At 37.8% G+C, this 19251-nt stretch overlaps 1 protein-coding gene across 1 annotated transcript in view; it reads left to right on the forward strand.

Annotated features, from left to right (window-relative positions):
• The window catches only part of LOC143031754 (uncharacterized), a 38392-nt gene extending 26753 nt beyond the window's left edge, over positions 1 to 11639 (forward strand). Inside the window, exon 2 of the mRNA XM_076195990.1 lies at positions 5616 to 11639. Within this exon, the coding sequence (XP_076052105.1) occupies positions 5737 to 8568 (2832 nt within the window). The 5' untranslated portion in view covers positions 5616 to 5736 and the 3' untranslated portion in view covers positions 8569 to 11639. The remainder of the gene's footprint in view (positions 1 to 5615) is intronic.
• The last annotated feature ends 7612 nt before the right edge of the window (positions 11640 to 19251 follow it).

Consider the following 19251-nt stretch of genomic DNA (forward strand, 5'->3'; position numbering starts at 1 on the left):
CATTAGTAGTTTTATTCCCGGAATTCTCTATTCAATTAAAAACACAGGATTACAAATAAAGGTAAATTTCTAGTTTCGACCATGGGCGCAATATAGTAATAGAAAATTAATGATTAATTTTGTAAATTATAATATATCAACGTAATATGCAATTTTGTGAGCGGAAATAAAAACAAAAAAGGTGCTTAAACAGATTTTGTAAGTAACGAAGTCGTGTTGGACGAATGGTACGCCAAGTTTGTTATGATAGATGCCGACGTCGAAGAAATGAAAGGATGATAAATTCGTCTAACCTAACCTAACCAGTGTTTAATAAATCATTACTTGCAAATTAAATGTCATCCGGATCGTCCTCGTTGTCGTCGTCGTGAGAGACATTGGCGGGTTTTTAAACAACCTCTCAGCTTGCGGGGTATACAAAGTTCTTGCAGCTTGAAGGAATGCATGTATCTCCTCTCCATAACATTCCTTCAAGAAAATTTACCTGGCGAGGCACTGTTGGAAGTACCGAGACAAGATAGCGTCCCGATCTTATGCTACCGACCTCGTTCATTAGCATATTTGCTTGTAGCAAGGCATTTTTTATTTTCATATCCGCCCACAAAATTGCATATTACGTTGATACATTTTAATTTACAAAATTGGTAATTAATTTTTTATTGCTATATTGCGCCCATGGTCGAAACTAAAAGAATACCCAAAATTACAGTCTGAATAGAGCGAGACTAGACCAATGGAAAATGGCTGTCTATGTTGTGGACGCTATCATGTCATAGCCATAATAGCGTGAATGAATGCGGTGGCATGGACTCAAAAACTGTCAAAGTTTTCGCAATTGTCTTGTCACGATACATGCATCTTGGTTATAACTTGGTTGTAACTTTTGCTAGGACTGTGCACTGTTGCCGTTGGCAGGCTAGCTACGAAACGTGTCAAAATAGTACGTCACTGTCCGAGGCTTTTTTTTTTTTTTTTTTTTTTTTTATTTTTTTTTTTTTTTTTTTTTTTTTTTTTTTTTTTTTTTTTAGCACTGAAGCCACACATAAGGCGCACCTCACGATGAGGCGCACCACCCGATTTTGGCCGATTTTAAGGATTTTGCCCGCGCCTTATAGTCCGAAAAATACGGTGTGTATTTATATATATATATATATATATATATTTGTACTGTATACATAAACTGATACATGGTCATGCTAAGGACTCAAACCCAGCTCAGACATAAGTAACCAGTGACTTAGCCCTTTGCTCTATCAAGAAAGAAGATATAAGTTGAGCATAGCTTTTTTATATTTGAATGCTCAAGTCACATATACATACACAAATAAAATTGTGTTGAACCCACCTCTGCCATGATAGTGCAGTTGGTAGTATGTGCACCTGGGAAAGTATTTTTGTTATACTGAAAGGTCCTCAGTGAAGAGATTTAGCTTGACCATGTATCAGTTTCCATATATATGCTTTGAGCTCATTGGTCTCGATCATAATGGCATAAAATTAAAGTGAATTAATGTGTTGAAAAGATGAAAATCTCTTCACTGAGGACCTTTCAGTATAACAAAAATACTTTCCCAGGTGCACCAGAAAAATATGACGTCAATCCTCGCTTCGCTCGCAGCGAAGCGAGGACTGACGTCATATTTTTGAGTTGTAATTCGAGGAAAATTCTCAAACTGGGAAGAAGTGAAAAGCGGTGTCCCGCAGAGATCAGTACTGGCCCCGATCATGTTTGCCATATACATTAATGACATGGATGAAGGTGTAGAGGGTTATATGAATTTCTTTGCAGATGATGCAGAGATACTAAAGAATGTAAAAATGGAGGAAGACTGCAACTCATTGCAACAAGATTTGGACAAGATCTGGAATTGGACCCAAAAGTGGGAAGTAAAATTCAATATAAAGAAATGTAGTATAATGGAGTTTGGAAAGAGTAAAAACAGAATATCAAAAGATTACAAAATAGGTGAAAAAAGTAAACTCAGAGAAAGATCTTGGAGTGATGATTGGCAATGACATGACACCAGATAAGCATATTAACAAAATATTGAAAGAAACCTACAATTTATTGAGATCAATCAAAGTGGCTTTTGCCTATTTGGACAAAGAAATAATAATAATAAAAAAAAAAAATCCTAACTACACTAATAACACCAAAACTCAAGTACGCAGCAGCACTCTGGACACCCAGTACTAAAAAGAACATAAAAAAACTAGAAAGGTTACAAAGAACAACAACCAAACTAGCACCAACTCTTTCTGAACTAACACATGAGCAAAGACTGTCCAAATTAGAACTACCAACTTTGGAACTGAGAAGAGAAAGAGGTGACCTGCTGACTACAGAATAATGAAAGGAATGGAAGTTTTAGATAGGGGTGACTTGTTAATATGGGATAACGGTAAAACGAGAGGACACGAAAAGAAACTAAAAAAAGATAGTTACAGAAGAAATTTAAAAAGGAACAGCTTCCCACACAGAGTGATAGATATGTGGAATAAATTAGACAACAAAATAGTGTGTGCAACCACTATACAAGATTTTAAGAAAAAAACTTAATGCTGAGAGATACAAAGACGGGTCACCACGAGCATAGCTCCCATCCCGTATAATACAACTAGGTAAATACACATGATATGGAATTGGACTCAAAAGTGGGAAGTGAAATTTAATGTAAAGAAATGCAGTATAATGGAATTTGGAAAGAGTAAAAACAGAATATCAAAAGAATACAGAATTGGAGAAGAAAAGATAAAAAAAGCAAACTCTGAAAAAGATCTTGGAGTGATGATTGGAAAGGACATGAAACCTGATAAGCATATAAACAAAATATTCAGAGAAACCTACAACTTATTGAGATCCATCAAAGTGGCATTTACTTATATGGATGAAGAAATGATAAAGAAAATACTAACTACACTAATAAGACCAAAAATTGAGTACGCAGCATCACTTTGGACACCCAGCACCAAAAAGAATATTAAGAAACTAGAAAGATTACAAAGAGCGACAACCAGACTAGCATCGACTCTCGCCAAACTAACATATGAGCAAAGACTATCCAAACTGAACCTACCAACACTGGAACAAAGAAGAGAAAGAGGAGATTTGCTGACTATCTACAGAATAATGAAAGGAATGGAAGTTTTAGACAGGAACGACCTAGTAGTGTGGGACAACGGTAAAATGAGAGGACACGGAATTTTTTTTTTAAAAAAAATAGTTATAGAAAAAAATTGAAAAGGAATAGTTTCCCACACAGAGCGATTAATACATGGAACAAATTAGACAACAAAACAGTATGTGCAAACACTATACAAGATTTTAAGATAAAACTTGATGCGGAGAGATACAAAGGTGGGTCACCACGAACATAGCTCCCCTCCCGTATATTACAACTAGGTACAACTAGGTAAATACATGCACACATACGATGTCTAAAACTGTGTCAAGGGAATAATGAATATATAGATGTAGAAATGGCTGAAATTATTAACAAACATTTTAAATCTGTATTCACAATTGAAAGTAAACAAAATTGGGAGGAAATACTAAGAGAAAGATCATCCTAAATGAAAGAAATAACTGTGACAAGAGCTTTTGTAGTATTGTCAACTTACTGAAGAAATTAGATATCAAAGTAGCTTTTAAATATGACCACACCATTAAGAAAACTTTAAGACCAGCCCGCCTAACAACAATGGTGTCTATAAAATTCCATGCCAAGATTGTAACAAATTTGATATTGGTCAAATTGGGATAAACTTAGAAACAAGGATTTCCCAACATAAATATAGTGTGAGATCTACTGAGGAAAATAATGCGTTATTTCAGCATGAAGACAACCATCATATTGATTGGTCTAAGGCAACAATTTAAGCCAAAGGAAAACCCTTACAGTGTTATATTGTGTTGCTGGCATATGTGATTGTGTACAATGAAGTCTTCTATAATGTGTTGTAGTATGGGGTGAAGTGCTGCATCCTGGACAGTTAACTGTGATGTGGTCATCCAGTCTCTTCTAGTAGGGCTGGATGGTGGCCACACAGCAGTCTGGCCAGGTAGCCTCTGTCCTTTCGGTGGAAAGAAGATTCAAAGGGATGGATATCAAGGAGTCGCATGCAGCAATGTATTGTCTTGATGTTTCTTGGCATGTATGGGTGATCTGCCATGCAGTGTAGTGGGTGGGCTGTGTTTGTGGAGGCTGTGACACATGATTGTATGCATCTCATATCAAGGTGATACTTGACTTTGAGGACTTTTGTTTCATGGTGTAGATGGTCTGTAGGTGATGTATTTGTGGAGCCTGTAATTGTGTTTTATAGTTTTCTTCTGCAGAGTTGTGGTATGTATTTATGTTCTGCTATCTAGTTGGTGAGAAGTGTGGCCGTGTATTTGGTTGCGGCTATTTTGAGTCTGTGGTGAAACAGGTGTTGAATGTGTTGAGGTATGGTTGTTGCATTTCTTTGGCTGTCTGTGTTATGGTGTGTAGCGAGAGATTTGGATTCTGAGGTGTGGGGTTTGGGTATATCATGCATATATATATATATATATTGAATAATGTGAAATATTATATAGATATATAAAAATATGACTGGTGTTACCAGCTGGGTCATTCTCTACTTCCAAATCTCGTGACATGAGGAAAAAACTACAACAAAATTTGAGTCATTCTGGTTGTGATGGGGTGGGTATGCATGGAGACTTTGGATGATTTTCAGCACATTTCTAATGAAAATGTACATACATACATATACCAGACTTTTTTTACCTAATGACGGAGGTAGCCAAAAAACAAAGGCATAGAAACCACTCCCACCCATTCCATCACTATCACACTCCACTCCTGTCCAAACTCTTCCCTCCCTCTTATCATGGCACCTCCTGGATGATAGGTCATCCCTGCATCTTGTCCACTGCCTTGGGTCAGAAGCAGTGTCACAAGACACAGTACATCCACAGCAAGGCCGCTTCATTAAATCAGTGACCCCCCCCTCTCCATCCCCTCATGTAGGAAAGGAGAAGATGGGGGAGAAATCCCTTCGAGCTGGTTCAAAATTTTCTCACACATACTCCCTTATCCTACATCCCTCACCCATTCCACCATATGCATCACAACATCATCCATATACAACCATCCTTCATGCACCCCTGTCATCTGTCCTCTCCCGTCCTTCCTCAATAGGCATTCCCCTTTTCCCCAATGCCCTTTTGACCTCATCCATCCATCTCATCCTAGGTCAACCCCTTGTGTTTACTTCTTCCATATCTGCCTTCCATACCTCTTTTACTAGTCTTTTTTCAGTCATTCTGGATAGAGTTAGAAATGAGGAGGTGAGGGCACAGGGGTGGAAAGGGAGTTGGGAGATAGGGTGGATGAAAGAGTATTGGGATGGTTTGGACACATGGAAATGAAAATGTAGAATGCAATATATCATAGCACAATCTCAGGTAGTGTTATTACCTATTTTATGTTAGGTGGTGGCAAGCATGAAGGATCTGTTTAGGACTTCAGTATGAAATGGTTTGTGTACAAAACATCCACTATCCTATCATAGTGTATTACAGATTTTCAAAGAGATAATGTCAATCATACCTTTACATTTATTTCCAGGATGAGAGTACCTATCACCATTTCTTTGGAAGAGCCATCTGTAATTCCATACATGTCATAGGATGATAAGAATCCAATGTGACATCTGCAGCAGAGCTATATCACAAGTCATCCTAGTGTGATGACCGACACTACAGAGAAGCCTTTCCAGTGTGACCTATGCAATTCTGCTTTCTCACAAAAGAGCAACCTCACACAGCATATCATGATCCACACAGGAGAGAAGCCATTCCAGTGTGACCTGTGCAACTCTGCTTTCAAAAACAAGAATTCCCTCTCACAGCATATGAGGACCCACATGGGAGAGAGGCCATTCCAATGTGCCCTGTGCAATTCTGCATTCTCAGTAAAGAGTTACCTCACAGTGCATATGAAGACCCACACAGGAGAGAAGCCTTTCCAGTGTGCTCTGTGCGATTCTGCTTTCTCACTAAACAGTTATCTCACAGCGCATATGAAGACCCATACAGTAGAGAAGCCTTTCCAATGTGCCCTGTGCGACAAAGCTTTCTCAATAAAGAGTTATCTCACAACACATATGAAGAACCACACAGGAGAGAAGCGTTTCCATTGTGGCCTCTGCGACAAAGCTTTCTCTCGCAGGAGTCATCTCACAGAGCATATAAAGACTCACACAGGAGAGAAGCCTTTCCAGTGTACCCAGTGCAATTCTGCTTTCTCAACAAGGAGATATCTCACACAGCATATGATGACCCATACAGGAGAGAAGCCTTTCCAGTGTGACCTCTGTGACTCTGCTTTCTCAACAAAGAGAAATCTCACACAGCATATCATGAACCATACAGGAGAGAAGCCTTTCCAGTGTGCCCAGTGCAATAAAGCTTTTTCACATAAGAATCATCTCCATGACCATATGAGGATCCACACAGGAGAGAAGCCTTTCCAATGTGCCCTGTGTGATTCTGCTTTCTCAGTAAAGAATTATCTCACAAAACATATGAGGACCCACACAGGAGAGAAGCCTTTCCAGTGTGCCCTGTGTGATTCTGCTTTCTCTCAAAAGAGAAGTCTCACAGAGCATATGATGATCCACACAGGAGAGAAGCCTTTCCAGTGTGACATTTGTGATTCTGCTTTCTCAAAAAAACGTTATCTCGAACAGCATATGATGACCCATACAGGAGAAAAGCCTTTCCAGTGTAATATTTGTGATTCTGCTTTTTCAATGAAGTGTAATCTCACACAGCATATTAGGATCCACACAGGAGAGAAGCCTTTCCAATGTGACCTATGCAATTTTGCTTTCTCACTAAAGGGTAATCTCACAAAGCATATGAGGAGACATACAGGAGAGAAGCCTTTCCAGTGTGCTCTTTGTGATTCTGCTTTCTCACTAAAGAGTCGTCTTACAGAGCATATGAGGACCCACACAGGAGAGAAGCCTTTCCAGTGTGGCCAGTGCGATTCTGCTTTCTCACTAAAGAGTAGTCTCACAGCTCATATGAAGACCCATAAAAGAGAGGAGTCTTTCCAGTGTGCCCTGTGTGATTCTGCTTTTTCACAAAAGAGTAGTCTCACTGAGCATATGAGGACCCACACAGAAGAGAAGCCTTTCCAGTGTGACCTCTGTGACTCTGCTTTCTCAGTAAAGAGTTATCTCACAGGGCATATGAGGACCCACACAGGAGAGAAGCCTTTCCAGTGCAGCCTGTGTGACAAAGCTTTCTCACGTAAGAGTAATCTCACAGAGCATATAAAGACCCACACAGGAGAGAAGCCTTTCCAGTGTGCCCTGTGTGATTCTGCTTTCTCAACAAAGAGAAGTCTCACACAGCATATCATGAACCATACAGGAGAGAAGCCTTTCCAGTGTGACCTCTGTGACTCTGCTTTCACAAACAAGAATTCCCTCACACAGCATATGAAGACCCACATGGAAGAGAAGCTTTACCAATGTGCCCTGTGCAATAAAGCTTTCTCACGTAAGAGTACTCTCAATGACCATATGAGGACCCACACTGGAGAGAAGCCTTTCCAGTGTGCCCTGTGCAATTCTGCTTTCTCAGTAAAGAGTGACCTCACAAAACATATGAGGAACCACACAGGAGAGAAGCCTTTCCAGTGTGCCCTTTGTGATTCAGCTTTCTCACAAAAGAGACATCTCACAGAGCATATGATCATGCACACAGGAGAGAAACCTTTCCAGTGTGACATTTGTGATTCAGCTTTCTCAAAAAAAGGTCATCTCGCACAGCATATGATGACCCACACAGGAGAGAAGCCTTTCCAGTGTAATATTTGTGATTCTGCCTTTTCAATGAAGTGTAATCTCACACAGCATATTAGGATCCATACAGGAGAGAAGCCTTTCCAATGTGACCTATGCAATTCTGCTTTCACACTAAAGGGTAATCTCACAGCACACATGAGGAGACATACAGGAGAGAAGCCTTTCCAGTGTGACCTTTGTGATTCTGCTTTCTCACAAAACAGTCATCTCACACAACATATGAGGACCCACACAGGAGAGAAGCCTTTCCAGTGTGACCTGTGTGATTCTGCTTTCTCACTAAAGAGTCGTCTCACAGAGCATATGAGGGCCCACACAGGAGAGAAGCCTTTCCAGTGTGACCTCTGCGACTCTACTTTCAGAATAAAGATCTCCCTCACACAGCATAGGAGGACCCACACAGGGGAGAGGCCTTTCCAGTGTGCCCTGTGCAATAAAGCTTTTTCACATAAGAGTCATCTCAATGAGCATATAAGGACACATACGGGAGAGAAGCCTTTCCAGTGTGCCCTGTGTGATAAAACTTTCTCACAGAAGGGATCTCTCACAGAACATATGAGGACCCACACAGGAGAGAAGCGTTTCCAGTGTGCCCTATGTGATTCTGCTTTCTCACGAAACAGACATCTTACACAGCATATGAAGATTCACAAGGAGGGAAGCCCTTCCATTGTGACCTCTGCGACTCTGCTTTCACAATAAAGAAATCCCTCACACAGCATAGGAGGACCCACAAAGGCCTGTGTGACAGAGTTTTCTCATGTAAGAATGATCTCACAGAGCATATGAAGACATACACAGGAGAGAAACCTTTCCATTGTGACCATTGTGATTCTGCCTTCTCAAAAAGGGTCGTCTTACAGAGCATATGAGGACCTACACAGGAGAGAAGCCTTTCCAGTGTGCCCTGTGTGATTCTGCTTTCTCAGTAAAGGGTTATCACACAAACATATGAGGACCCACACAGGAGAGAAGCCTTTCCAGTGTGATTAGTATGATTCTGCTTTCTCACTCAAGGGTCATCTCACACAGCATATGATGACCCACACAGAAGAGAAGCCTTTCTGGTGTAACCTTTGTGATTCTGCTTTCGCAAGTGTAATCTCACACAGCATATGAAGACCCACACAGGAGAGAAGCCTTTCCAATGTGAACTATGTAATTCTGCTTTCTCAGTAAAGGTTAATCTCACAAAGCATATGAGGAACCACTCAGGTAAGAAGCCTTTCCAGTGTGCCATGTGTGATTCTACTTTTTCAAAAAAGGGTGATCACACAAAACATATGAGGACTCACACAGGAGAGAAGCCTTTCTAATGTGACCTGTGCCATTCTGCATTCTTAACTAGGGTTATCTCGCACAGCATATGAGGACCAAAGGTTATCTCACAAAACATATGAAGACTCATCCAGTGCAACCAATGTGATCCAACTTTCTTACAAAAGAATCACCACAAATATTAGGTGATGATCCACACAATAGAGTAGTCTTTCCAGTGTGACCTGTGCAATTCATCTTTTTCAAAATAGAGGCCTCAAACTTCACATGGTGCCTCTCACTTGTCAGAAATTCCAATGTGATTTGTATTTATCTAGTTGTATTTTACGGGAAGAGACCAATGCTCATAGTGACCCGCTTTTGTATCTTTCTGCATCCAATTTTTTCTTAAAGTCATGTATAATTTTAGCACTCATTGTTTCCTCATGCAGTTTGTTCCAGGTATCTATTGCTCTGTGTGGGAAGCTGTTCTTTTTCAGATCTCTACTGTAACTGTCCTAAGTTTCTTTTGTCCCACTTTAGTAAGTCATCTCTATCAAGAATTTCCATCCCTTTCATAATTCTGTAGATGGTTAGCAAATGACCATCTTTCTCTTTGTTCCAGGGTTGGTAGATTTAGTTTAGCCAATCTTTGTTTGTATGTCATATTGGAGAGTGTTGGTGCCATCTTTGATGTTGCTCTTTGAATTCTTTCTAGTTTCTTTATATTCTTTTTATAAACTATGTGACCATAGTGTTGCAGCATATTCCAATTTTGGTCTTGCTAGTGTAACTAGTATTTTCTTAACCATTTCTTCATCCATGTAATCAAAGGCTATTTTCATTGATCTTAATAAGTTGAACGTTTCTCTGACTAATCTGTTGACATGTTTGTCTGGTGTCATGTCATTTGAGATAGTTACTCCTAGGTCCCTTACCAAGTTTACTTTTTTTACTTCCTTTGTATCAATTTTATATTGACAAGATATTCTATTTTTGCTTTTTTCCAAATTCCATTATACTACATTTCTTGATGTTGAAATTCACTTCACTCTTCTGACTCCATTTCTAGACTTTGTCTTGGTCTTCTTGAAAAGATTAGTCTGTACTTACTCTCTTGTTAGTTTCACATCATCTGCAAAGAAGTTCATATAATATTCCACACCTTCATCCATATCATTTATATAAATAGCAAACATTATTGGAGCCAATTCAGAGCCTTGAGGGACTCCACTTATCATATCTTCCCAATTTGAGTTCTTGTCTAAGTACCAGCCTCATTTTTCTTCTGTTCAATAAATCTTTTTTATCCATTCTAATAACTTTCCTTGTGTTCCACCCATTATTTCAATTTTTTCCAGTAGCTTTTTGTGTGGTACTTTGTCAAAAGCCTTTTGTAAGTCCAAAAAAACACAATCTGCCAACCCATCTCTTTCTTGTATTATTTCTATTAATCTTGAGTAAAAGCATATTAAGTTTGTAGTATATGATCTTCCACTTCTAAAACCAAAATTTGTATTTAGTTCTCTTCCAAGTATTTAATCCATTTATTCTTAATAACTTTTTTGCATATTTTTGCTACTGTGCTTGTAAGGGATACTGGTCTATAGTTTGTTGGATTTTCTTTGTCTCCAATCTTGTGGTACTTTTCCTTCATTGTATTATGTCCATTGTATTATGTATTATGTCCATTAGTTTATCTATGTCATTGTTGTCACACAATAGAGTCTTGGAATACAAAATTAATGCAAAACAAAAATAAATAGAATTAAAATATATGCTTCATGTTTTGTCTTATTTATAGAAAGCCATATTTAAAAAGTATTTCGTATACATAATATTAAACTAGATGCAGGCACTCAGACAGTGCATATCTTGACCTATGTCAGGGTTACAAAATGGATCAAGATTTTTTTGCCCACATTATAAATGAATGATAGCAGGAGCCAGTTTGTATACAATCCATGAAATATGTATACACATGTTTGAAAAAAACCTTGTGTCAGCATACATATCTAATTCTGCATCAAAATATAATAACTTGTTTCTTCGTAGTATAAGACCTACCTTTCCACAAACTTTCATCAAAATCTGTGTACAGCAGTTTTTGCAAATGTTGCTAACAAATGCTGGCAAAAACATAACTTCCTTAGTGGAGGTAATAATACACACTTAAAAATAGTGTGCGTTTGCTTAAATGGTCAGTATAATGACTCGCATAGGTGTGCACATACTTTACAAAGAAGGCAAATTTTGCATACAAATGTCTGTGGTCACGTATCAAGGAGGAATTTATTTTTGTAAACATTTCATTTAGTAGTAAAAAAAAAACAACAAAAAAACGCCTGTCCACAAAAGTGTCCATGCTGATTCTCTTGAGATATCAGTTTTAAAGGGGAAGGTGTCACGCCCTAGTATGAAGATGATAAAATGTTTCATGTCTGCCATTGTGTTAGTATCGCAAAAATGATAAAAATTGGACACACCCTGACAGACCAACTCATGTTAACCCATTAAACTCCGATGACAAGATTCTTGTCATTTGGTCAAATAAAACAAAAAATCATAAAACACCAAAATGTTTGATCAAACACCAGAAAAATATGACGTCGTCAGTCCTCCTCGCTTCGCTCGCGGCGAGCGAAGCGAGGAGGACTGACGTCATATTTTTCTGGTGTTTGATCAAACATTTTGGTGTTTTATGATTTTTTGTTTTATTTGACCAAATGACAAGAATCTTGTCATCGGAGTTTAATGGGTTAACACACCAACAAAATCCCCACCACTCTTCTCTTCATACTTTATACTGAAAATTTAATTTGTTATTGTATTAACTTTTTAAAATTTAATTTTATTCATATGACGTTAATTGTATTGCAATCATATTAAGAATCATGTGATGCTATATAGATTGTGTGGAGGTGTAATAGGGGAGGGAGGAGATATACATCCTGGAAGTACGTTCCCGACGTCCGAGCCATTGACGTAAGGACTGCCTGGCACTCCGCATAAATGCGTAGTATTGCCGTCATCAGCGAAGGTTATTTAAGGGAATGAAAACAGGGTGACCAGACGTCCTATATTGGGCAGGACAGTTCTGTTTTTGATCACTATATCCATCTTGCGCCACCTCAAGCAAGACTTTTTAAGGCCTGTCTAAAAAGAATTATATGTATTACCTTGCACTAAAGCAGTAAGAATTGAAGGCCACAATAGCCATTTATATATTTTTAATATAATTGTACTAGTGTACATGTACGAGTCAAGATATCAATGAAGTACTTGTCGGAGTCTCTGAAATGGTTAGTCTACCAAAGGTAGCAGTAGTTAACGGTTGACTTTATTTTTAGGTTTTATTAAATTATGGTATTTAAGCTCCCCCAAAAAAATGCCGAAAAGAAGGACTACATTTAACCATGATTGGGCCAAAGCATTTGGATTTATTGCTAAAAGCAGAAACGGTGATTTCCATGCACTTTATACACGGTGTCCATCTGCTGTGGATAATTGCAGTACACTAAAAAATGCAGTTGAACAACATGCTACTAGTGCCACTAATAAACTGATAAACATAAATTTAAGGGGTGGCCACTCCCCGAAAACTCCTTGGGCTCATTTCTCGCTTCTGGTTCGTTCAATTGCTTTGAAATTGTAATATGTTATTTCTTGGTGTAAAGGGATGCTATTCTGTAAATCTAATCAAAATTGGGTGAATGGTAGCAGCTAAAAAAAAAAGTTAATTTTTCACTTAATTGCTTTGAATTTCTTTTTATCCTTTTATCGTAGAAACTTTGTTCATATATCTACATTTTGTAATTATTTTTTTTCTCTTCGAAGGAAAAAAAAAACTCATGAAATAGGGCTCTTAACTTTTTTATGTTAAAAAATCTAATTCCTACATTTTTTTTTAAGTATAAATGATGCCCAACATAAGTTGATCGGAATCTGTACCTATTTTTATGAGATTGAAGTCCAAAGAACAAAATTTCGAGATATCTTTTTTTTTTTTTTTCCAATTTTGTCCTTGTCCTGCCATGTGTATTTATCTGATTGGCATGAATTTTTTCACATATTATTGTGTAGGCTATACATTGTTGACTCAGTGGAGAATGGTGAGGCATCTGGTCCCCCTTTCTCTAGAAAGTATTAACCTCTTCACTCCGGGCCACATCGCAGGTCTGGCAGCATTAGCTGCCAGACGTGCGATGTTGCGTCATAATAATCGCATTATAAAAAATAAAGTCAGTGCTCAATCGTTCGTTCTCTTTCACCCTTGAATTTTGATAACCATAGAAAATATGATAAAGCCAGTTTAGAGAGAATGGAGGTTACGCAGGTACGACTACAATAAATATAATCAAGACGCCGACGTCGGCATCATCGCGTACCCACTTGCTCCTCATGACGCCTACGTAGGCGTCACCGTATGGAAGTGGTCACTCAGAAGTGATAAGCTGGGCAGCAATAACACTCTCTCCCCTTCATCTCTGCTAGTTTCTCCTTGGTTTGAAGAGTCTTAACCCATTCAACTCCGATGACAAGATGTCTTGTCATTTGGTCAAATAAAACAAAAAATCATAAAACACCAAAATGTTTGATCAAACACCAGAAAAATATGACGTCAGTCCTCACTTCGCTGCGAGCGAAGCGAGGATTGACGTCATATTTTTCTGGTGTTTGATCAAACATTTTGGTGTTTTATGATTTTTTGTTTTATTTGACCAAATGACAAGACATCTTGTCATCGGAGTTGAATGGGTTAATGCCTCTTCTTCCTCCCTTTACCCTTCTTGAGGTTGGATATCTTCACTATTGCAAGCTTACGTTTGCAGGTCATCTTGCAAGACGAATATAAGAGAAATATTGCAGGAACGCAGCGTAACAACCTCTCTGATGTCTACGTAGGTACTGAAGAGGCCTAGCTAGGAAGACCACACTCTGCGGGGAAGGAATGCCGTTTGTCGAAATTTATCTAATTAAATAAAAATGGAAATGGTCAAAAGTAAGATTTTTGAACAAAAGTGCGTGACCCGAACAAAAGGTAACCGGGGGTCATGGACCGGGGTGAGTGTTTTAACAGTGATCTGGCGCGGGGACGGTCTGGAAGAAAACGATTTATACGGTTACTATACACAACAACATGGGTGAGGCATCAGCGGAGAAGGTACGAAGAAATCGGCATTTCTGGAAGTGGGTTACTGAAGTGAAGAAGATTAAACCTTCCAACCTCCTACTCCGGAAATGAGTCATCACCGGAAATACTAACTCCCGGGGACACATCTGACTCAGACTCAGAGAATCTTTACGAAATATTACCAAGAGAATCTTTACGAAATATTGCCAAGAGAATCTATATACATAAAAACGGAATTACGGAATTCTGACAAAAGAATCTTTACGAAATATTAATGTGAAAATATTTACGAAATATTGCCAAGAGAATCTTTACCAAATGTTAACAAGAGAATCTTTACGAAATATTACCTAGAGAATCTTTACGAAATATTGCTAAGAGAATCTTTACGAAATATTGCCAAGAGAATCTATATACATAAAAAACTAAAGTTTATCAGTTTTGAAAATTTCCTGGCGTTTTTATGACCACCTTCCGAAATTTTATTGCCTTTATGATTGACCTAACGAAAAAGAGAAGGAGAGATAAAGAGAGAGCGAGAGAATTTGACGAAAACGTCGGGAAACTTTGACGACTCCTTTTGGAGACTGAAGGCTCCTTTAGGAGATTTTGAAGACTCCTTTGCGAGCGAAGCGAGGTACGCCGTAGGCCAAGCACACCTGGCGAAGCCAGGTCCGGGTGCTTGTATAAAGAAAAAATTATTTTAATTATAGTTCTGCGTAGTTATAAACATTGAATTATACCTCATTTTCTAGCGCACGCTATGACGCACGGGTCATTTAAAAATGGCATCTGGAGGGGAAAGAATTTAATTTTTTTGAAGAAGAAAAAAAATCAAGTGATAGTTTCGGGTAGCAATGAGAGTGTGAGATCATAAAACTGAAAAAAAAAATCGTATAAATTCACCGGGGTGGCCCCCATAATAGTGCTGGACTGGCATTGTTGTAATTTTCTGCCCGGTTCGATCATCTCGAGGTGACACGATAATGTTTGCGTAACTATGTAAAATGTACCATTCTATGAAACATTATCAGTCACACAGAAGTGCTGATTGTGGAGTAAAAGTTGAAGAAAGATCTAATGACTAATAGTGAGGGATGCAGCATGTGGGAAATCCAAAGTAGAAAATTCTGTGAAAATATTCTAGCACCATATTTAGTGTATATTTGGAGTATATAAGTGAACGTGGTTTGCCCTTTTCAATAGCAACTGATCTTTCAAATGTGCAACAAAACATCTACCAACACTTGTTGCTGTTGGGCTGGGATGGCTGAGAATAAAACTGGAACCAAATTTCCTCCTTTATTGAGAGCTTGAAGCAAAACGCAAAGATATTGACGTCATAGTATAAGTACCTGAACAAAAACAAATGACGTCTACATAGGATCCAAACATAAACAATACCAACAGATGCTGTAGAGCATTTAAACATATTTCAGAGTATTAAACATATGAGAATCACATGGTATGTAAGGAACCTCCAGCACAAGTATATAATTCTTATACATCAACACAAAGCCTATTGCAAAGCAAGAACAATGCAACAATACAATTAATCTCAATTTACCACATCCCTTTTCCCTTGTTGAAAAGGGAGTATCAAGGAACATAACTGAAACATTAATCTTCGTAATGAAGACATTACAACACCAGAATTAGAGATTCAATCTATCAGGTGGTTTCACAACTCTGCTAGATCTTTTAACAGGTTGTGGACTTGGTACATTGACACTACTATCAAAATGATCAACATTTACAGAAGAATTTCCATCAGCCTTATCAATTACTTCTGAACTATCAGGGCAGTGTCCCTGACCTGAAGGAGACATAGGAGGCACAAAAGGTTTACTGCTACATGAGTTGTTATCTTTAGGTACAGTGTCATTACTGGGGACAGTTGGTGTATATCTAGGCATTAGTTCGTCAGAATGTCTTTTCCAAACAATGTTACCAAAATCCTTTAACATAACCTTGTCATTCCTCACACCTAGAACTTCAATTACTTTCCACTTATGGCAAAGGTCATGCATGGTTGGAAGGGAAAGTAATTGAAGTTCTAGGTGTGAGGAATGACAAGGTTATGTTAAAGGATTTTGGTAACATTGTTTGGAAAAGACATTTTGATCAACTAATTGAATACAAGATTGAAAATACAAGATTGAAAAAGTTGAAAAACCTCAGCATGTTCAAAATCACAAACAAACCCACAACCAACCAAATTGAAACTGCATGAATAACAACCACGAAATTCCTCAAAGTGTTTCAAATCAAAGTGATTGAAGTTTATAGTTGCCAAGAACGCAATTTCACCTAAAATATGCTAACACTACATACCAAACTTGCACGGACAACGAAGGCTATAGAATTGAAACTTCAATTGATTTTATTTAGTTAGTTTGAATTGATTTCATCATCTATTGCATCTTTAAGAAATTACCCAGTCTCATTAGTCATTAATATCAGTTATATCTGGTTTTACATATAAATACGATCCAATCAGAGTGGCACCATCTCAAATCTGACAGAGAGAAAAAATCAATGTGGGTAGAGGATAAGAATGAATGCGAAGAAAAGTTTAAGAAGAGTTAAGAACTATGATGAAGTTTGGAGTGTGCCAGAGGTCAAATGTGATATAACTTGGGTGTGTCGAATTCATACACACACACATACACACACACACATATACTATATGTATATATATATATATATACCACTACAATAATGTATTGTAACCTATTATAAAGTATTTTTATATTATCGGCATTAAAGCAATGATTGGTATAAACTAGAAATGATTATTAGCATAATCATTATTACAGTGTAATTTTGTAGTTTGAAATTATTTTCAAATGGTCTCTTCTACTCCAGCAGTAAACATTTACCGACCCCCTGATTATTCATCGACCTCCTGGCTATTCATTGACCCCTTGGATGTTGCGATCGACCACATTGAGAACCCCTGGTCTATATACTTTGGGAATACTATTGTCGCCCTGCCACGCCCTGATTCGTTGCATAGTCTATCTCAGATAGGCTATGCATATATGTGTCACACATTACAGATAGGCTATCTGTAATGTGTGACATTTCTACAACGGGTTACAGGTGATTTGAGGCGTGGGTCATATATAATGAAAGCAGTTGAACGTGCATAACGCCGCAATAATACACATATATTGTCCTCATTTCAGATGGGGAGGGGGGTTCATGGTAGGGCTAGCGCTGATGGCTGACAAATTTTTAGCCCTGGCCATTAGAAATTCCACTTAATAAACTAATCTTAATGAGCGTTTTAAAATTTCAATTTGCTCATTTCAGTTAGGGGGGGGGGTTAACCACTTTTTTTGGGGAGGCTAAAGCCCCCCCAAGTCCCCCCTTGGCGCCGCCGCTGATATTAGCTGGTGCTGAGTTGTGGATCGTCTGGGTCAGCTGTTGGTGTGGTGGGAGGAGGGGTAACGGTCGGCGTTGTAGGTCGTGGCCGGGTAACAACAGTTGGTACTAAGGTGGCAGCAGCGGGGGCATTGGTAGGAGTGACTGGTAGAGTTGTGCGTTTCATGAACATTGTAAACTTTGTTTGGATTGATTGCTCTTTTTCTCATAAGTTTCACAATGTGGATGCACTGCATCATTTATCATCCTTTCAATCCTTGTAAAGCGTTGGAAGTTGGGGTCAATTTCTTCCAACTGTTTAAGGAATTAATTCATTGTAGCGAAGCTTTCTGATAATCCCATAGTGGTGAATTTCCTTACTGGCAACTATTCTTCTTCTTCCACTGTCTTCAGCCACTTGTTCCTTTTCCAATTCAACGAGTTAGTTCACCATAAAAGCATCAATTCTTAATTAACAATGGGAGTAAGCACGCATTACCTCACCAGATGGCAGCACTGTGTGCTTACAGACCAAAGACTATATAGGAAAGATGGGAAAGCTTCTATCTTTTACTAATAAGAAAACGTCATCCATCCAGCGTGAATGCGCGCCATCTATCGACAGAGCCGCAAACTATAAATCGGAAGTGGCGTAGCGCGGCTTTCAAATCATACTTAACTTGTATTATATATAGTGTTTATGGAAATTTTAAAACTGATCCTTTCGCTAAAATAATCAACATCTCGAAAAAGTTTTACTTTCTCTTTATAAAATAATGAGTAGTAATTTTATGACTTTTGCATGCAAACAAGACTATTTAATATATGCTTTACACACATGGTCATATTTATAAAATCAAAAGTTGGTAAAATACTTCTGCACAATGCATCATTCATTACTAAATATTTGAAATTGAGTAAACAGTTAAAATTTAAAAGGTTATTTTAGTTATATAAATCTTATTATTTCTGTAATATCATGTTTTTCTTGCTTGTGCTTATGTTATAACTTTGTATACTTATTCGAGTATCTGTACACAAATTATACAAACAAGGATAGTAAAAGTTTGGTATACATGAGATTCTTTTATTTGCAACAAAGCAATACTGTCTTGTAAAGAACATATACCAAACAAACTAAAAGAAATAACATTATTCAACTTCAAAAATGAACCATACATCAGGCAACCAAAACATGCAATCAGATATTAAATACCAAACAAAACATTGGAAAATCAGTCATCAAAAACAATAATATGAAACAAAAATAAACAAAGAAGCAGACATAACATGCATATTAAGCAAAAATAAAGCAAAAAATGTTAACAGAACAAAGGAAAACCCCAAAAGCAAACAAACAAAAATATATACATATGTAGCAAGACAGGTACTGTATTGTAAAAAACATAGACAAAAATAAAAGGATGAACATGCAAGAAATAAGTCACAAAATCAAACAAACAAGATTTGCAATCATACATAAAATAATTTTGCAGAGGATAAAAACGTAATTTCTTTGATCAAATGACATGGAAATCACACATTTTAAAGAAAATAAGTCAAATAATGCAACCATATGCTAGTTTTTTTTTTATATACAAAATCGTGCATTTGAGTATAAACCG

This window comes from Oratosquilla oratoria, chromosome 12 (genome assembly GCF_046742065.1).
Source record: "Oratosquilla oratoria isolate Oo_2021 chromosome 12, ASM4674206v1, whole genome shotgun sequence".
Classification (NCBI taxonomy): Eukaryota; Metazoa; Arthropoda; class Malacostraca; order Stomatopoda; family Squillidae; genus Oratosquilla; species Oratosquilla oratoria.